Source organism: Perca flavescens, chromosome 21 (assembly GCF_004354835.1).
Source record: "Perca flavescens isolate YP-PL-M2 chromosome 21, PFLA_1.0, whole genome shotgun sequence".
Lineage (NCBI taxonomy): Eukaryota > Metazoa > Chordata > Actinopteri > Perciformes > Percidae > Perca > Perca flavescens.
The window spans coordinates 7244902-7261840 of record NC_041351.1 but is presented as its reverse complement, the minus strand read 5'-3'; the positions used below and the strand labels follow the sequence as shown (position 1 = coordinate 7261840).

The 16939-nt window shown below is 40.6% G+C and overlaps 2 protein-coding genes across 7 annotated transcripts in view; both read left to right on the top strand.

The window, feature by feature from the left end:
- Window positions 1–7094, top strand: part of LOC114548190 (dickkopf-related protein 3-like) — a 29516-nt gene extending 22422 nt beyond the window's left edge. For 2 of the 6 annotated variants that reach the window (XM_028567989.1, XM_028567986.1), the window contains exons 5-9: window positions 2036–2183; window positions 4541–5155; window positions 5442–5616; window positions 5728–5929; window positions 6790–7094. In XM_028567989.1, the coding sequence (XP_028423790.1) occupies window positions 5003–5155; window positions 5442–5616; window positions 5728–5929; window positions 6790–6850 (591 nt within the window). In that variant the 5' untranslated portion in view covers window positions 2036–2183; window positions 4541–5002 and the 3' untranslated portion in view covers window positions 6851–7094. Of the gene's footprint in view, window positions 1–877; window positions 2184–2949; window positions 5156–5441; window positions 5617–5727; window positions 5934–6789 lie in introns of those variants that run through there. The other 4 variants (XM_028567987.1, XM_028567990.1, XM_028567992.1 and 1 more) reach the window with 4 other exon arrangements.
- Window positions 7095–9829: 2735 nt separating this feature from the next.
- Window positions 9830–16939, top strand: tectb (tectorin beta). The gene is made up of 10 exons (XM_028567971.1): window positions 9830–9871; window positions 9951–10026; window positions 10468–10658; window positions 11392–11543; window positions 11652–11724; window positions 12116–12219; window positions 12838–12921; window positions 13067–13229; window positions 14715–14793; window positions 16866–16939. The coding sequence occupies exons 2-10, from the start codon at window positions 9960–9962 to the stop codon at window positions 16937–16939; spliced, it is 987 nt and encodes a 328-aa protein (XP_028423772.1). The 5' UTR covers window positions 9830–9871; window positions 9951–9959.

The window sequence follows — 16939 nt, the reverse complement described above, 5'->3', positions numbered from 1 at the left end:
AGAGAATATTAGATTCACCTTGTAATGGAATTGTTTTGTTTGTGTTAACATTTACTGGCTGCATTTCACACCTCACTTCACTTAATGAGGAGCGACATTAAATCTCTGCCCTGTGTTTGGACGGTGTGGAATGTCGGCAGTAACGCTGAGAAAATGGCTCTGAGGCATGTCTCGCACCTCGTTTAAAATGTGACTTCAATTTAAATATAAGGCTGGAAGTAAATGTTGGAAAACCGTGTGCTTGCACTTGGACATTTATATTGCCAGGTGTATTAAGGGGCCAGTATACTCCGTCAGAACTGCTTATTGGGTGGTTGAATAGCTTTGAAAACTCCCTCCCGACCCATACCTTGCTGATGTCGGATTGGCTCTCTCTACGACGTTCGACTTTTCACTCCGCCTATGAATGAAACTGTTGTGGGCAGTTTGTGTAAGTTGTCTTCCCAGTTACACACCTAGAGTCATAATGAAACAACTTATTGAATCTTGAAGAAACACTATGTTGACCTCATTGTTATCCAGTTCCCTTAGTACACATTCCTTCTCTGCCAATTGTCCATCCATTACTGCACTGAACATGTTTTTCTTGGTGGTGGGAAGGCAGACTTCTCATGCCCTCCACTATTCAGAGCTCCCTGTGGGGGGTCAAGGTCCATTACAATGGACAAACCTCACCCTGCCCGTTGTTTTTGTTAGCCCCTAATTGCAAGAGCCACAGCAATGTTGATTGTGACATTCATTACGAACGTCATTAGCAGAGCCATTAACACTGGGGGGCATGTTAAGGAGAGTTTGGAGACAGTTATCTGCAGTTGGCATTGGGTAAATAAAAGGGGGGGCAGGGTATCTTGCTGTAAGTACGTATGTAGAACAAGAATACGTGTTTGAGGGAGTGTGATGAAGAAAGGGAGAGGGAGTTGTAGTTGAAGTTGTAATTCTTCTGCAAAACACAGTGCTGGGAAATGAAGCCAAAACGCCTCATTAGGAAGGAAGTACAATTTATTTCTTCAATTTATCAGCAGATAATTTAAAAAACATAGGATAAGTTGCCAAATATTTTCAGTCTGACTCACAACATTGTAACTCCTAAATCTCTGACTCAGACAAGATCAATTTGACATAAATGCATTTTCAGCCCAATATATTTTATAGTGCTCAATACACATGAATCAGAATCATTAAACTGCTCCGATGGTTGCATAATCACGATACAATACTTATTTACATGTTGCTAATTGATCCAGTTACCGCTATTGTGCCTACTAATTGACCGCCCATTACGTCATTAGCCTGTTTTGATAAGGACTTAACTACCTGGAGCTGAGATAAGTGCAGACCCTGCGGCATCTACGTAACCAATCTGTGCTGTCTCCCACTAAGAACATGTAAATGACTAACAATTATCCAGGCATCTACTGTGAGTCTGAGCCAAAATACTGAATGCTAATGAAACAATGAATGCTAATGAAACAGTGAATGCTAATGTTAAGTAAAGCTTACTGACAGTTCCTTTACATTGTACAGTGTTTAGTTGGAGAGATCATAAGACTCATAACATCTGACTCTTCCAAAAGCAAATCAACACCTCCAGTGTGATTACCAGTACTTGACATAGACCGTTGAGCGAGGTACTCGGTCTTACAGTAGAGCCTTGGAGTGGCCATAGGAGACAAACTATAATGGGCACTCCATAGCGGAACCCCTGAAGGCTCCATATGAGTTTGTGTAAAAGCTGAAACATAAAAACTGCTTTGAGTCCGTCTGTAGACCGTCTGTATTTGCAGGTTTTCAATTAAGTGCTTAATAACTAAAGAGGCTCATAGACCCGTGCCCATTTCTATCAAGTGTCTCAGAGTCCTAACTGCACAATCATTCTCATAAGCCTCTTTCCGACCAAGTAGTTACAGGAACGTAGTTATAGGAACAGTCCACTTCCAAACAGTTCTACTAACTACTCTTCCCCCAAAACCAGTTTTTCCATTTGCATTCGCACTGGCCAGGTGGCCATCGGAATGTTCCTGTTGTGCCTTGACAGGATCCTCAAAACGGGAGTTCGAACAGCGGCGTTTAAAGACTATGCTGGAGTATTTAACAGAAGACGAAGGCTCCAGTGTAATATGATCCTAATTAATATGATGGAAGAAGATAGAAGAGCAGAGCACAACAGGCAAACGAAACAACGGGTAAGTTTAACTAGCATTAACAATTGGCTGGTTGAATGCGTGATGTTTGTCTTGTGAGTTAGCATACGTAGGCCAATTGCAACAGACCGTGAAGAATATGTACTGTTTGTGTTTCAGACGTTGCTAGGTCACTAAGGCCGGTTACACACTGCAGGCGTGGCGTGAGCGTGGCGTTTCTGTTGCGTGTCAGCTGTGTGTCAGCTGCGTGGATTTACACACCAGAAACGTGTCTGTATAGGCCTATCTGCATTTATATCAAAACCTAGAGGCTTTCAAACATCAACATTTCATTTATTAATATGTATTTGTGTCTAAATGACATATAAACATATTTTCCTATTCTATTGTGTCTGGAAACGCTTCCAACGCGCGTCTCAGGCAGGCAGTGTGTAAGCTCTAACCTGTTAACATGGGAGCCAAAATAGAAACGGACACGCCACGCGGCTGACACGCTCACGTGACGCGTCCAGTGTGTAACCGGCCTAAGGGTTCCTATGCAGAAAAGGGAAAAGACCCTGCCCTGAAGTAGGAGCTGAAAGAGTTACAGGAACTGCGGTCAGAGGAATAATTAATTAATTAATTAATTAATCCCCAAATTGGTCCAGTCGGAACACGAGAAAAAAAGGGTTCTAGGAATGTTATGTTGTAGGAACTGCAAAAATCCCTCCGGTCGGAATGGGACTATAGTGACACATATTTGGTCCTTCTTTTAGGCCTAAGAGTAAAAACATTTTATAACTCCTTGGCTGATATTAAAATAGCTTAATAAAATATGCCATTTTAACAAAAGCTGAATCATTTTTATGGCTGTGAGAAAACTCACAGCCATATGTCCTCACAATCTTTCGAGGAAAATCCAGCTGGAATTCTGTCACACGCTATTGCTTCAGCAGTAAGAAGCTGCTGCTGGGACAGTGCAACAGAGAAAAGGCAGTGGTTGTATTTTAGACTTCATTGTGTGCTGGGGAAACAAATATGGCTGTCAGGTACTGGCAGGTGGCGCTCAGACCAACTTCAGCCTGTGTGAAAAAATGCAGCCCCACGCATTTCAATGAAACCACTTCGATGACCGATGCAAATAACACGATCACTTTCCCGACTAAAATCCTGTTAAATCCTATCCTAGTTCTATAAACCTCTGTGTTGCATCTTGGTGTCTTATAAACCGTCAAGCTCATGGATTTATGACTCAATCCGGGAGACTATCCTCCCTCGAAAAACGCCCACATAAGTTGTTTGTTCAAGCAGCAATTACGACTTATATTTACGTTAATACATTATAAACTATAAACCTTAAGAGGATTTTAGTCTGTTAAGGTATCGCGTTTTTCGGCCTCTACTGGCTGTTACGACAGGAGCAAAAAGTGATGAAGTTTAAGAGCACTGAAGTCCTCGTAAGGAGGCAGGTTAGGGTGGTGGAATCAGTCAAACAAACAGGATTTTCACCCAGGAGACAGGGGTTCGAAACCCCACGCCATGATCTTTTTTAAACTCAATCAAGTAGTTTTTGTGCCAGGCTGTCCTAATTCATTTTCAGGCTTCTCACCGGTACCTTTCCACCCACTCACTCTTTTCAGGTAAAAACACAGCTGTAAAGGATGTCATAAATTACACCCACTTGTTGTGAGAAAAAGCTGTATAGCAGATGAAATTGAGACGGTAGGAAGGTTATACACAAAATCAAAGAAACCCATCATGAACGAAAGACCAACATGTTGTTGCTGTCGACCTAGCAGGTTGAGAAACAACTTCACTTTTATACTTTGTGATGATATATATGTCTGAAGCATTTCAACAGAACAGTCTGCTCGTTAAGTTCTCCTTATTTTCAAGATATCGGCCTACTGATAGAATATTTCCAAAACATTTCACTTCAAACAATCACCAGATCTTTTTAACACGCAAAATCTGAAATTTAAAAATGGTGAATTTTTAAGTATATCAAGTTATTACCTTTTTTTTATTACTACAGTGGATTATTGTTTATTGACAAGTAAAAAGAAAGTGACTTTGTTAAAGAAAATGTGCAAAAATGAATGAACAAAGTTTGTTTCCCTCGAGCAACTTCTCTCCCCTCCACTCACTCCCCTTCTCCCACCGAGAACTAATGGCTGATGGTAATTACATTTAATGAGATCATGGGTCGTCTGCAAAGTGCACTTCTGCAAATTGCTCTCAGCGTGGGGTCTGAAGTGGGAGAAGGTAGGGGGCGACGGGGCAGTGGAGGTCAGGGCCAGGAGTGTTTGCCCAGTGTTTTGGGCCCGGGACCCAAAGTGGCTTTACCCCGTCAATCAGTGAGCAGTGAAACATGTCGTGCATTTGTCTGCCTTTGTCTTCCTCATTTGTTTGTCTGGCAGAGATAACCACGCAGAGGTGGTGCTCGGCTCTATTGTGTGAAGCTGTTGTCAGCCCATCACGTCCACCCATCCCCTCCCGGCCCCCATCTCCCCTCTTTCCCTTTCTCCCTGCTCCACGACTGGTCATTTCGCCACTAGTTTCTGGCTGCGGGGGGTGACCTGGGCAATTTAGTTAATCCATTAACAACTAATTGTCTCCTCCTACCCTGTTGCTTGGACAAACAGCCCGGTGGGGGATAAAGTCCAGCCCTGGTGACCTATAAATGTTACACTGGAAGAGGAGGCAGCCACTGTCACTGCATGGATCTCTGCAGTACACACTTACTGGGACATTTAGATTTGGATTTGGTGTGGAGCCATAGCCAAGTGACTCATCTTTTATTTTGCCACCCAGTCTTGAGTTAATCGATTTCAGTCCCTCTTGCTTCTACATTTATTTTTATTATTAATTTGTTGGTGGAAATGTTGGGGAATCTGTGGATGCTGTGCCTGTGTCTCTGCTTCTCCTGGACCCAAGCTCGCATATGGGCCTGGATGCTCAACATGCCTCACAGCCCCCCCAAAGAAGGAGCAAAGGCGCCTAGAGAAAGCGCTCTTGTAGCCAAAGCAATCACGGTAAGATACTAGATACTGTGTATTAATGTAATGCTTCCCTTGAATGAATTCATATTGTTTAAAGGCAGTTCTGTGTTTGTGTCGTAAAATATTTCTTGTAAAAGATCGGAAAATGTCTGTTCAAAAAAAAAGGTTACACCCAGAATCAGTGTCCCTTCTCCCATATGATAAATGTGCTGTTAATGCTTTTGCAGAAGGCAGTGTAGTCCCTATGTCCGTGAATTTTACGAGTTTTAACGAAAGTCTCTGTAAAGTTTTAACATTTTCCCCCATTTTTTCTCCCTAGGCTATGTGCGACCACGACAGGGCCTGTGGACGGGGTTTCTCCTGTGATCGACACTTTGGTCTTTGCGTTCCTCTGCAAGGGGAGGGCCACTACTGTCGCAGGGATGCCCAGTGCGTCCGCGGACTCAGCTGCATGTTTGGGAAGTGCCACCGCAGCATCCCCAACGGGCAAGAGGGTAAGAGTGCGCCAGCAAACGCATTAAAACCCTGTTTATTTCAAACATGAGAGAGTGTGTGTGTCTATTGTCAGTTTGGAGATTCAGAATGTATTTGTTTTCTTTATCCAGGTGCCAGATGTAAAGTTGACAGGGATTGTGGGACTTCCATGTGCTGCGCTCGACACCACGGTGAGCAGGTGTGCAAGAGACGTCTGATCAGCGGGGAGAGCTGCTATGTTCCCGATGGTGGTCTGGCATTCAGCATAAACCAGATTTGTCCATGTGATGAGGGGCTACTGTGTCGAAAAGACACTGCATCACACCAGAGAGAGTAAGTACAGCGAATAAAGTTTTCTTCTGAAATGATTTGCTCAGAATACCAAAAGCCACAGCGTGATTACCAAGGCCCCCAAAAGCCTCAGGGACACGGTTTGTCAAATGGTTGTACAGCATTTGATTCATTGCAAAATTGTTGAATATTAAACCACTTACTTAAAATACCAAGTGATGCAGGTCCTGCGTTATTGGAGCCCTTTGTCTAGATGTAGTTTTTAGTCTCGACACTACGTAATAAATCTAAGCAGGTTTTGAGTATTGAGTAAAGCACACTCAAAACAGTCATCACACACACTCACTAAACAAGACTCTGGATTTTTGTGTCCCACGGTGCATTGCACAAATAAATAGAGGAGCTACTCCCATCTGGAATAAATTAAAGCAAATTATGGATTTCAGCAAAATAGCTCCAGGAACAGTTTGGAAGGCAAAAGAAAAAATAATCAATTAAATCCTTGGAAAAACATTTCAGTGACAACATTTGTGAACTTTAATTGGCAGTTACATTCCACCGTCGCAGTTTTATTTGATAGACTTTGGCACATGTACCATTTCCTGTTAGTATGAAACTTTTTTGTAGACAAGTTTATGCTTACAAACCCGATAAGCGTGAAGGGTAATCAGAGGACATCAAATGGTCATGTTCCTGTTTAATCCAACTAAACTAACTGACATAGAAAACGTGGTTGTTTTCTTGGTCTTTGGGTTACATTTCCTTCCATCCAACAAAAGAGTACAACTTGTAATAACTTACTGAGCCTTTAAAATGTTTGTGTGGAAATAAATTATGTGTTACATTGTGTGTGTGTGTGTGTGTGTGTGCACATTTCTAACCTCAGTTTGTTTTTCTTTCAGGAGAGATTTTATTTACCAGCTAGAACGAACAAGTTGGACCTGCCAAGTGGCCAAATCTTGATGCCTGCCTCAACATTAAAGCAATTTATTGTGTAAATATGTTGTATATGATTGTATATAAAGAAATGTATGTATTTTTCAAGTATGCTGTAGTGATACATGTTCTTATTAGAGTCTTACAGCAAGGATATTTTTTTTATTTCATTTTGTACATTTAGACAAAAGCACTACTGTATGTAGCTCAACAATGCCTTACAGTATCTTCCTCATGCCTTTAATGATCTTTGATTATATCTATAAATGTTTATTCCCCCTCAGTTTAAAGAATAAAAAGAAACATTTTCCTAAAGCAAGAAGTCTGTTGTTATTCAATGCTATCACTGTATTTTAAAGCTGCCAAAATCACTCCTGATCAATGAATATACATAAGAGAGATATATATAGAAGGTACATATAGGAGTATAGAAGAAAATGTTTTGCTGCTCTCTTGTGGTGAACATACAGGGAGATATTGCATATGTTTGTAATGATTATACACACAGTAAACCCAAATGTGACTCTAAGCCATGCAGTGCTACTCTGTTAATTAAAATTTCCTACATGCAGAAACATCCCTTAAATTATACACATAAAAACAATAAGAAAGAGTTCTGTTTGTCAACAGACTTTGAGCCACTTTGTGCCACATTTTGTTTGGAACATATTATGGACATTAAAGAAGGGAATCACGCTGCAGGAGTGGTTTAAGAAGTTCTGATACTTTTCTCAATTTGTTTGCTTGTGACATTTAGTCACAATCAGAATCCATTAGTTGCTGAATTTGATCGAATTTGACTGTGGCCTCATGTTTTGCATTAAGAAGCTTATACAGACAACTTTAACATTTAGTATACTTTTTCAAAAGATAGATTTTGGGTGCAGTATCACTTTAAAGCTCAAAGTGGACACACTGAGCCTGTTTCTTGGACCGCAGGCCACGGTTACCTAACATGGTGGAGTCTTGGCGGCTCCCGATTGTTAGCATCCACCAGATGCTGTAATGCTAGCTGTCTCCTGACCCGTTCTCAGATCGGTATCTTTCTTGCAAACTCCCCCGTCGCTCCATTCACATGCTAATCGTCTGCAGTTTGCCGCTTCAATTGCTGGGTGACTTGAATTGCTCTGTGAAGGACATTAGTGTCTAACCTCTTTGCTATCGTTTTACAGCTCTCATCATTAAGTCTTTGCATGGAGGTTTTTGAATGGAAGTGCATGGTAAAAACAAAAAGATTTCAAACTTTTATTGGTGCATCGAAGGCATATTTAGCTTTCCCTTGAGCAACTTCCGTTTTCCAGCCATTTTAATTTCTTAAAGCTTTAGTGCGTAACTTTTTGATATTAATGAACGTCCGTTACATTCAAGCCATTGCCAAATGAGTTGCTACAAAGCTAGTTAAGACTATCAGCTCCACACAACTCTCTCTGTATTTCTCAGTATGGCTATGTTCAGGAGATTCTGTCGTCCGGTCACTTTCCTGTGCGGAAGCTCGAGTGAAGATAATGACCTCTTCTGAAGAGTCTATCATGTTTTTTTAATCCTCCGTGTCCTCCGTGGCTACTAGCAACTGTGTGGCGGAAGGGTGGGGGCACGTGCGCGATCACGGAATGCTTGTATCTTGTGGACGCACCGACAGTTTTGTTGTCATTACTTAGAATTCCTAATGGGGGAGAAAGAAACTACGCACTATAGCTTTAAAAAAAGTTGATTTCGAACAGAAAATAAAACATGACAAACTGCCAGCTGAATACACTTCAAACTAAAGATACTGAGGCTTTAGGCAGAACGTTATTAACTGATAAAAATGATGTAAACAGGCCAATGAGGACACACGTTTCACACACATACCTTAGGCTGACGAGACAAAGGTGATATCTAATCACACGAGACTGTGAGAAACCTTATATCACTGAATGCTGCAAAACACAGGCCTATCATCTCCGCTTAAGAACACTAGTTACTAGTGTAAGCCTCCTCTTATCTGAGCTGCCATCACTTTTTGAAGGTATCCATACATGTCTGTTTGCGCTATTAAGCTTCTTAAATGGTGTTCTGTTCCTGAACATTTTGTCCTGCTTGACCAAGAGGACTAATTGAAGAAACAGGAACGTCTGTTTCTCGGTCTACCTCGAGTTCTGTTATGTCTTGTTAAAATAAAAAAATAAATAAAAAAAGTGTAAAAATGATAATTCGTCGTTTTACGTGTTGGACAATTTTAGTTTCAGCCTAGAAATATTCAGAGTAAAACAGTGAAATTTTTTTTTTACACTTCAGTATTTTTCACAGATTAAACAGACAAGATATAGCATTTTAATCAGCGAGCTGGTAGGCGGATCTCGTTACCTTTACACAGAGCCAGGCTAGCTTTATCCAGCTGTTTCCAGTCTTTATGCTAAGCTAAGCTAACCGGTTGTAGCTTCATATCAAACGTACAAGAATGGTTTCAATCTCTTCATTTAACTCTCCAGCCAAAGACGAAACGAATAAAGGCATTTTGTAATAATAATTTTATGTTAACTGTAACAAGGCAAAAAAAAAGAAGCTACAAATCTACTCGAATAGTCAATCTTTAGTTGTCTGGTTACACAATGTGAGTCTGGGGTCTTGATATTAGCTTGAAGGTGTGAAGTCGTCTTCCTTCTGCTACAATAATCATGCAAATGATATATGAAATGCATATCCTCCTAAAGTTATAACTGTTTGGTATTCACTGCATAAAATTGACACATTTCCCTGTATGCCTGTCCCTAGAAAAGGTGACTTTAAGCACCTTGAGTGGTAATCCTGTGAGACGCTGGTCATTTGAAAGTGAATGTCCGAGCAGCACAGAGAGCTTTTGTGCGCAGCTTCACAATAGAGCTCTTAAACCTGCCAGAGGGGAGAAGTGGAGACGGGGGAGAAGTAGATTACCCTCACCTGTGATGGTATAAAATAGCTCCTCCAGTTGTCAAGGTGTTAGTTTTAGAGTCACTTGTGTTGGTAGCTTGTTGAAGACTGAAGATCCTCTGACATTAGACTATTCAAAAAGGTGTTTTTCCTCTACAGGTGAGTCTTTTTTTTTTATGACTATATTCATTATATGTTGAATGTTCTCTCATTGCTAACTTCTTAAATCTCTCTGCAGCATCACAGTATGGCTTCTGTCGGTGCATTACTGATGCTTTTGCCTGTTGCGTGGACATGCTCTCCCCAGAAAGCAGGTAACATCACAACTGTACACAGATTAGTTGCTAATTATGTGCTTGTGTCATGTTACCTTCACAAAACATCCTGCAGATCCTGTGTTATTCAAGCTGTCATTTGTCAGATTCATTGCGAGTTTGACTAATGCTAATGTAATGCACCATTAACATACAGAAGTCAATTAATGCATTTTTGTACAACATACGACACCCGCGATTTGGTTGAGGAAAAGCTTCACAACAAAACTTGGAAAAATCTCACATGGAGTAAGTCTCTATATACAGAGTACACTAACTAAAATTGCAATATGGAGAAATAAAATGACAATATGAAGTAAAAAAAAAAAAGTACATAATATTGAGTGTAATAAGGGAGTAATTGGCAAAATGTTAAAGTGTTTACAGTGAAGAGGCTATATAATGATTACAGTTTGACTCTCTGATTGTGTCTTATTTCAGACTATGTTATGGTGTCATGTTTCCCCAACGCCATCATTGCCAATGTCCCAGAGTGTCCTTACGGCTGGGAGATTGACCAGCTGTCTCTGGGTGGAGTCTGTTACTCTGGAATACACAGCCCAGGCTACTACCGCTTCATCATCTCAGACCTGACACCCAAAAACCACTCGTACTGCGGCACGCAGTCTGAGGTGAGGGTCACAATAACTGTAGTATCTAGCCATGGAGAGGAGGATTTTTTTTATTTTTTTTTATTTATTAATTGGACCAGCTTCATACATCTTCCTCTGACAATTTTGCCACTACCCTAATGTAAAGAAGGTGAATGGGATTAGTTTGTGGTGCTTCAAACAATGAACATTGATGTTTGTTTCTCAGGTTATGGCAATTAAAGATAAGCTCAATGTACATGGAAATGCCTACAATACAGCAACAAGTCATTTTAAAGAAAGAGTTAATAAAAAACAAGACAGTACCAAAAAAATTAAAAAATAAAGAGAGGAGGAAAAATCGAACAAAATGAAAACAAACAACAAATCAGAAAGGGCACTCGGAGAGCGCAAACCTCTGCCAAGGCATGCGCTGTCACGCAATGTTAACAAAAGTGTGAATTCCCAGTCAGGAAGTCATGTTTCCAATTATTTCGACACCACATGAAAGGTGCTGTAGGTAGGATTGCGAAGATCCAGAACTTAGCCAAAAAATTTTAACGTCAACAACTTCTCAATCCCTCCCCCCTTTCCGCTAAAGCCCAAAACGGTCTCCTAAGCCTCTCCCCCCTCAAGGGAGAGTGAATGCGTGTGCAACAGCAGTGATTGACACGCAGTTAGACACCCACCCACGTATGCACGTTTTAACCTTTTAACATAAAAGATGATTGATTATTGAATTCATATTCCCTCTGATGTTGATTGTTCTCCACAGTACATGCCTGGCAAAGACCCCAAGTACGTCTTCTATAACTCCATCGTGTCCAACGATACATCACTCACAGTCAGAAACCAGCCAGTCAACTACACCTTCAACTGCATGTACCGAGCAGCCTACCTTGTAAATAACGCAGTCTTCAGTCAAAGGTAAGCATCAATCCAAGACACGAGGCAACCACAGTTACCGTGCGGAAGAGAAGTGCATTCTAACCCAATGACTTGCAGTGTTTTTACTAAACCCTCTGCTTTTTCCAGAGTGGCTACAGTTTATGTCAACAACGGGAGTTTAGGCACTTTTAGATCACAGTTGTCTATGAATGTGTTCACGGTGAGTAGCCGCTCACAGATTCAGTTTCTCCTGTGGAAGTAACATGTTGAATGCAGTCATGCAATTTTCTAGACATGTTATTTAAAGCAACACTAGAGAACTTTTCACGCTTTGGTCCCCCTACAGGTTGGAAGCGGAAATGTAGATTACATTACATTATGCAAGTTTGCCAGATTGGGCAGCGGATCTCTAGTTTGAATGAACTGGACAATGTAATGTAATGGACAATTCCACTTCCAACCTGTAGGGGGACCGAAGCGGGAAAAGTTCTCTAGTGTTGCATTAATAAATCTTGTGCGAAATGGCTGTCTGGAAAAATAAAGGTATAATTAAAACTTATTTGGTGTACGATTACGACTCGTTACGGTCATATAATGCATATAATTTGTAGAATTCAAAGTTCCTGTATGCCAAGGACGCTCCTTATGTGATCGACACTTCTGAGATCGGCTCTGAAGTCTTCATCGGAATCGAGGCAAAAGGACTAAGTAACAGGTATATCAACACATTTTCCCTAAAGATACTTAAAGATTATATTCATATTCATACGAGTATATTCACATGCAAATGGAATGACATGCAGTAAATGTCTGTATACAGAGTGGACAGAGGAAGCATTAGGAAGATTACAGTATGGAGAAACAGAATGACAATATTAGGTAAAGTACAAAACATAAAATGTTAAGTGTAACTACAAGGGCACTCGGAGAGCGCAGATCTCCACTGAGGCATGCTCTATCCCACAATACTTATGCAGTGTGAATTTTCCCAGTCGGAGACTCCTTTTTCCCATTATTCCACCACCACATGAATGGAGCACAAATGGCCCATCTTGCAATGATAACGAAAGTGATAAATAATTTGGGTATCCGCCCCATGGTTCAGTTCTGCTCCAAAATTGCATGGGTTCTTTCGTGGCCCATGCTACACCATTCCACCAACTTCCATGAAAATCTGGTCAGTGGATTTTCTATAATCTTGCTGACAGACAAACAAACAAGCAGAGAAAACAAGCCGGAAACATAAGTGAGTTTCACCTGTTGTATTCCTGCGCAGGTGGATACCGCTCGATTTCTAACCCATGTTTTTATCGTCATTTGCTGTACCTCTCAGATTCAAAGTTGTTTTAAACAACTGCTGGGCCACTCCTACTCCTTACTCAACAGACAAGAAAAGGTGGAGTCTCATCATTAACAGGTACATTTCCGGAATTCCCGGCAGCACCTGAACAATCCCGGAAGTGGAACGTCGTGGATATAGACTACAATGTAGTTGAATGTGAAAGAATACTTCTCCAGCAGATTCAACAGAACTGTAGGTTAAACATTTTGTCTTCCAACAGCTGCTCCTCCGACCACACTGTGACTATTTTTGAGAACGCCAAAGACAGCCGCTCCATGTTCAAGTTCAACTCTTTCCGCTTCCAACGACTGGAGAAGGTTTCCACCGTCTGGCTTCACTGTGAGGTCCAGGTTTGTGACGGAGAGAGGCTCGTCTGTCAGCCAGTGAGTACAACACTTTGATATCATATCGAACATCAAACCACTGTGAAACTCTATAAATGTATCTTATTTCTTTCTCTCCAATTACAATCCAACTTCTGCCCTTTAGAAATATTACCCTGGAAATCCAGAGTGCTCAGCGAGTCAATCTGGCATTGAGTAAGGATGCTCATTAACTATGCCCTTGTAGGCGAGGTGCACCCAATCACATTGGTGTATCTGATATAGGCGGGCCTGAGGCGAGCTAAACAGATGACGACAGTTTAATCTACCAGTTAGCTCCGCTGGTAGCTAAGTGTATGGGGCTTTGGATACGTCACTCACCCCGTGTATTGTTGTGATTGGTCGTAGTGTTATCCAATTGCATGCAGTGAGGTTTTCAAATACATGCTTGGTGCCGCCCCTCGAGTTGGGCCATTTTAATTACTCAGTGCCAGACCCTTAATCTTTCGGATTTGGGTCTAGATTTTCAGGCTATAGAAATATCACATATGTTATGATTATATGGCATCAGTTTCCAGTGGTGGAGAGTAAGTAGGTTCATTAATCAAGTACTGTACTTAAGTACAATTTTGAGGTACTTAACTTGAGTATTTCCCTTTTTTGCTACTTAATACCTCTACGCAACTACATTTGAGAGGTAAATATTGTTCTTTTTACTCCATTTACATTGAAATGTAATTATATGGCAGACACTTTTGTCCAAAGCGATGTACAAATGAGGCACAAATCAAAGCCATGACAGCATTATTTCCTTTATTAGATTCATGTTTTCCATTTCCATCCATTCCAAACACATGAAAAGCTTTTAAAATCCAATTAATCAGTGATTCCTGACCTCTTTTGGCTTGTAAGTTTTTAGCTAATTCAAATTAGTAAACTTCAGAAGAGTTGTAATTACCCAATATTTCACAGCAATACCAAAGATTAGAGAAAAGTCCAAAGAATGAATATAGATTTGAGTCGTTTTTTAGTTGTTTTGTATTCTTTTCTCTCCCATTAATCATCTCACGACCCCTTTAGATTTAACTTGTGACCCTTCGGAGGGACTAGCGCCCCAAAGTTGGGAACCACTGAACTATCTAACTTTATATAGTTAATGCTAGCTCCACCTCAGTCAACTAAAACCCTGCCAAAGCACTGATGCAAGAATATCAAAAATCTAATCATGTCTTATGTAAGAATTTATCAGCCATAGGGGATATTTTAATGCAGAATGAGTATGTTTACTTTTGATACTTAAAGTACATTTAGGTGATAACACGTTTGTACTTTTACTTGTAGAATTTTTAATTTGTGCTATTTGGTCGGTTGCTTATAAGGAGTGGGAGGGAGGAAATAATATGAAATAGATTACAGTGAACAACCTCGACTTAATAGGAGTTTAACAGAAGTTTGTCCTCCCAATCTGTTTGGGATATTATGGTTATTCTTAGTTTAATTTGACAAAAATGAATCTCTTGTTGCCTCCTTGTCTCTTTCCTCAAGGCCCCCTGCTCTGTCAGAAGTCTGTCATCGGAGGCAGCGCCAAGTGGAGGGATCCTTACTGCCGAGTTTCACATTAAAGGTACAGTACAGAACCCCCATGCCTATATATCCTGAGGGGTTTTGAACTTCTCACAATATTAAAGGTCCAATATGTAATATTTGTACTGTAATAAATCCAAAAATGACACCAATGCCTCACCAGATATTAAGGAAACATGTTAAACTGAAATACTATCTTTTCTGACAACAATGCTAATGTCATTATTTTTACTTTTTGAAATTTACATTCCGTGACGGAATTTATGTTTATGTTTTGATCTGTGTGTTGTTATCAACGGCCCAGTTTGACAGGCAGGCCGGGTTGCCAGATATACCTGTAAAAACTTAAACCCAGCACGCTACAGCTGTAACGGTAGTACAGCCATGAAAGCAGCAAACAAACAAACAGGATCAACGGAGATAGATTCTACATGACATAAAAAAAGAAAACAGCATGTTTCTAACAGTTGCGTGACCAGAGACGTAACAACCCCCTGGTAAATATTGGAGATGTATTTGAAAGATGGAGACAGCTTAGATCCCAAAAGGACGCAGAGTTGGCTTATTTTCTCCTGAACAGGTAAGCATTAGCTTCATGCTAATTTATCACAGCTACTAGGGATGGGCATTTTTTGTCATTTCAACATTTGTGTACTCACATTGAATTATATAGCTAGAGTGTCCGAGTTGGTTACTCGCAAAAAACAATTGAGACATAGTCAGTAAAGTGATCCCGACTGGTCCTGGCTAACGCCGGCATGCTAACCCTGCTAACTGTTAACGTTACCGGGAGGACCAGGCAAGCAGCCCATGGCTGTTTACAGCGTGTAGCCTCTTCAGCGGCCGGAGCCGACAACGGTGAGTTATTTTAAACCACGAGAGGGGGGCTGTAAATCGGAAAGAGAGGACTGTGAGTTTGCAGTGTGTTTAGCGATTGTTGCCGTAATTCTAAGCCAATGAAGTGTGTTCCGTCGGCAAGGTAGTGGTATTTTTAGCGTTTCGTATTGTAATTCTAAGCCGAGGAAGTGTGCCTGACTGGCGTGTGGAGAGGACAGTGAGGTTGTTGTGTTTTTAACGGTTCATACTGTAATTTTAAGCCGAAAAAGTGTGTCTGTCAGTTGGTTACAGAGCTCCGCGTGAGCACGGGCTTTTATGACTGTCAATATAGCCAGCATCTACCGTTAGCTACTCCGCTGTGCTGTGGAGTAATGACTGGCTATGTGAGACTAGCATCTAACGTTAGCTACTCTGCTGTGCTGTGGAGTAATGTCTGGCTATGTGAGAAAAGCGTCTAGCAACATTGTTGTGAATGCTGCGGTCTCAGCCTGGCAACCTCCGTGAAATTCGAGTCTGGGCAGGAGGGGGCGGGGGAAACGACTCTCCAGTATTTTGAATTGGTAGTGCAGTAACTATTTTAACCGCTAGCTGCCAGTATTACATACAATATTACATATTGCACCTTTAAATATCCCTTCCAAAGTTTCAAGAGATTTAAAAGCACTGTCCTTAACATCATTCAGTAAAAGTCAAACATCCATGTGAAGTTACAGTTATTAAAAAAACTGTTGGGGGACTTTAAATAAATAATAAATAGCAAACTGTAGGATTACTATTTTCCCCTCCAATAGTTGACAGTTCAATTCAAGGTACTTTATGTTGTTGTTTTTTGTCTTTACTGTATAAGCTTTTATTTTGTATTATGATGTCTACATCTCTTGACAGGAATTGATTCCTCCAATAATGGACACATAAAAGGTAAACAAATGTGTGCAATGATAACTGTGATTGAAATTGTATTTGAAGTCTAATATTTAGAGCAGTGGCCAGGATTTTAAAACTACTGATATTTAGTTCATTCAATTAACTGTTCAATCAGGGTATATTTTTTTTCCTATCATGGTGATTTGAATGCTGTTTCAAAGCTTTCTCTGCACTACTAGAAATCAAATTCTGATAGGAAAATACTTTATTAAATTATGTGTTGACCTACAAGTCATAAAATGAGAGAACATGAAGTCAGTCTTACCTACGGCTCGGCTAATCCTGTTGAAGTTTGTTTTTTTCATCGACATTTGATCCGATCTGTATTTTCTTTGCCTTTTTCCACCACAGGCACTTCACTATTCATCCTGCTGGCGGTCCTCATAAACACATGTTGTGATTTAGTAAATGGATCAAGAATGTAG

Coding starts and splice junctions, on each gene's coding strand:
- tectb (XM_028567971.1), top strand. CDS start 9,960: ATGGCTTCTGTCGGTGCATTACTGATGCTTTTGCCTGTTGCGTGGACA. Junction 11,725..12,115: donor TGTCTATGAATGTGTTCACG/GTGAGTAGCCGC, acceptor TATAATTTGTAG/AATTCAAAGTTCCTGTATGC. Junction 13,230..14,714: donor AGAGGCTCGTCTGTCAGCCA/GTGAGTACAACA, acceptor TCTTTCCTCAAG/GCCCCCTGCTCTGTCAGAAG.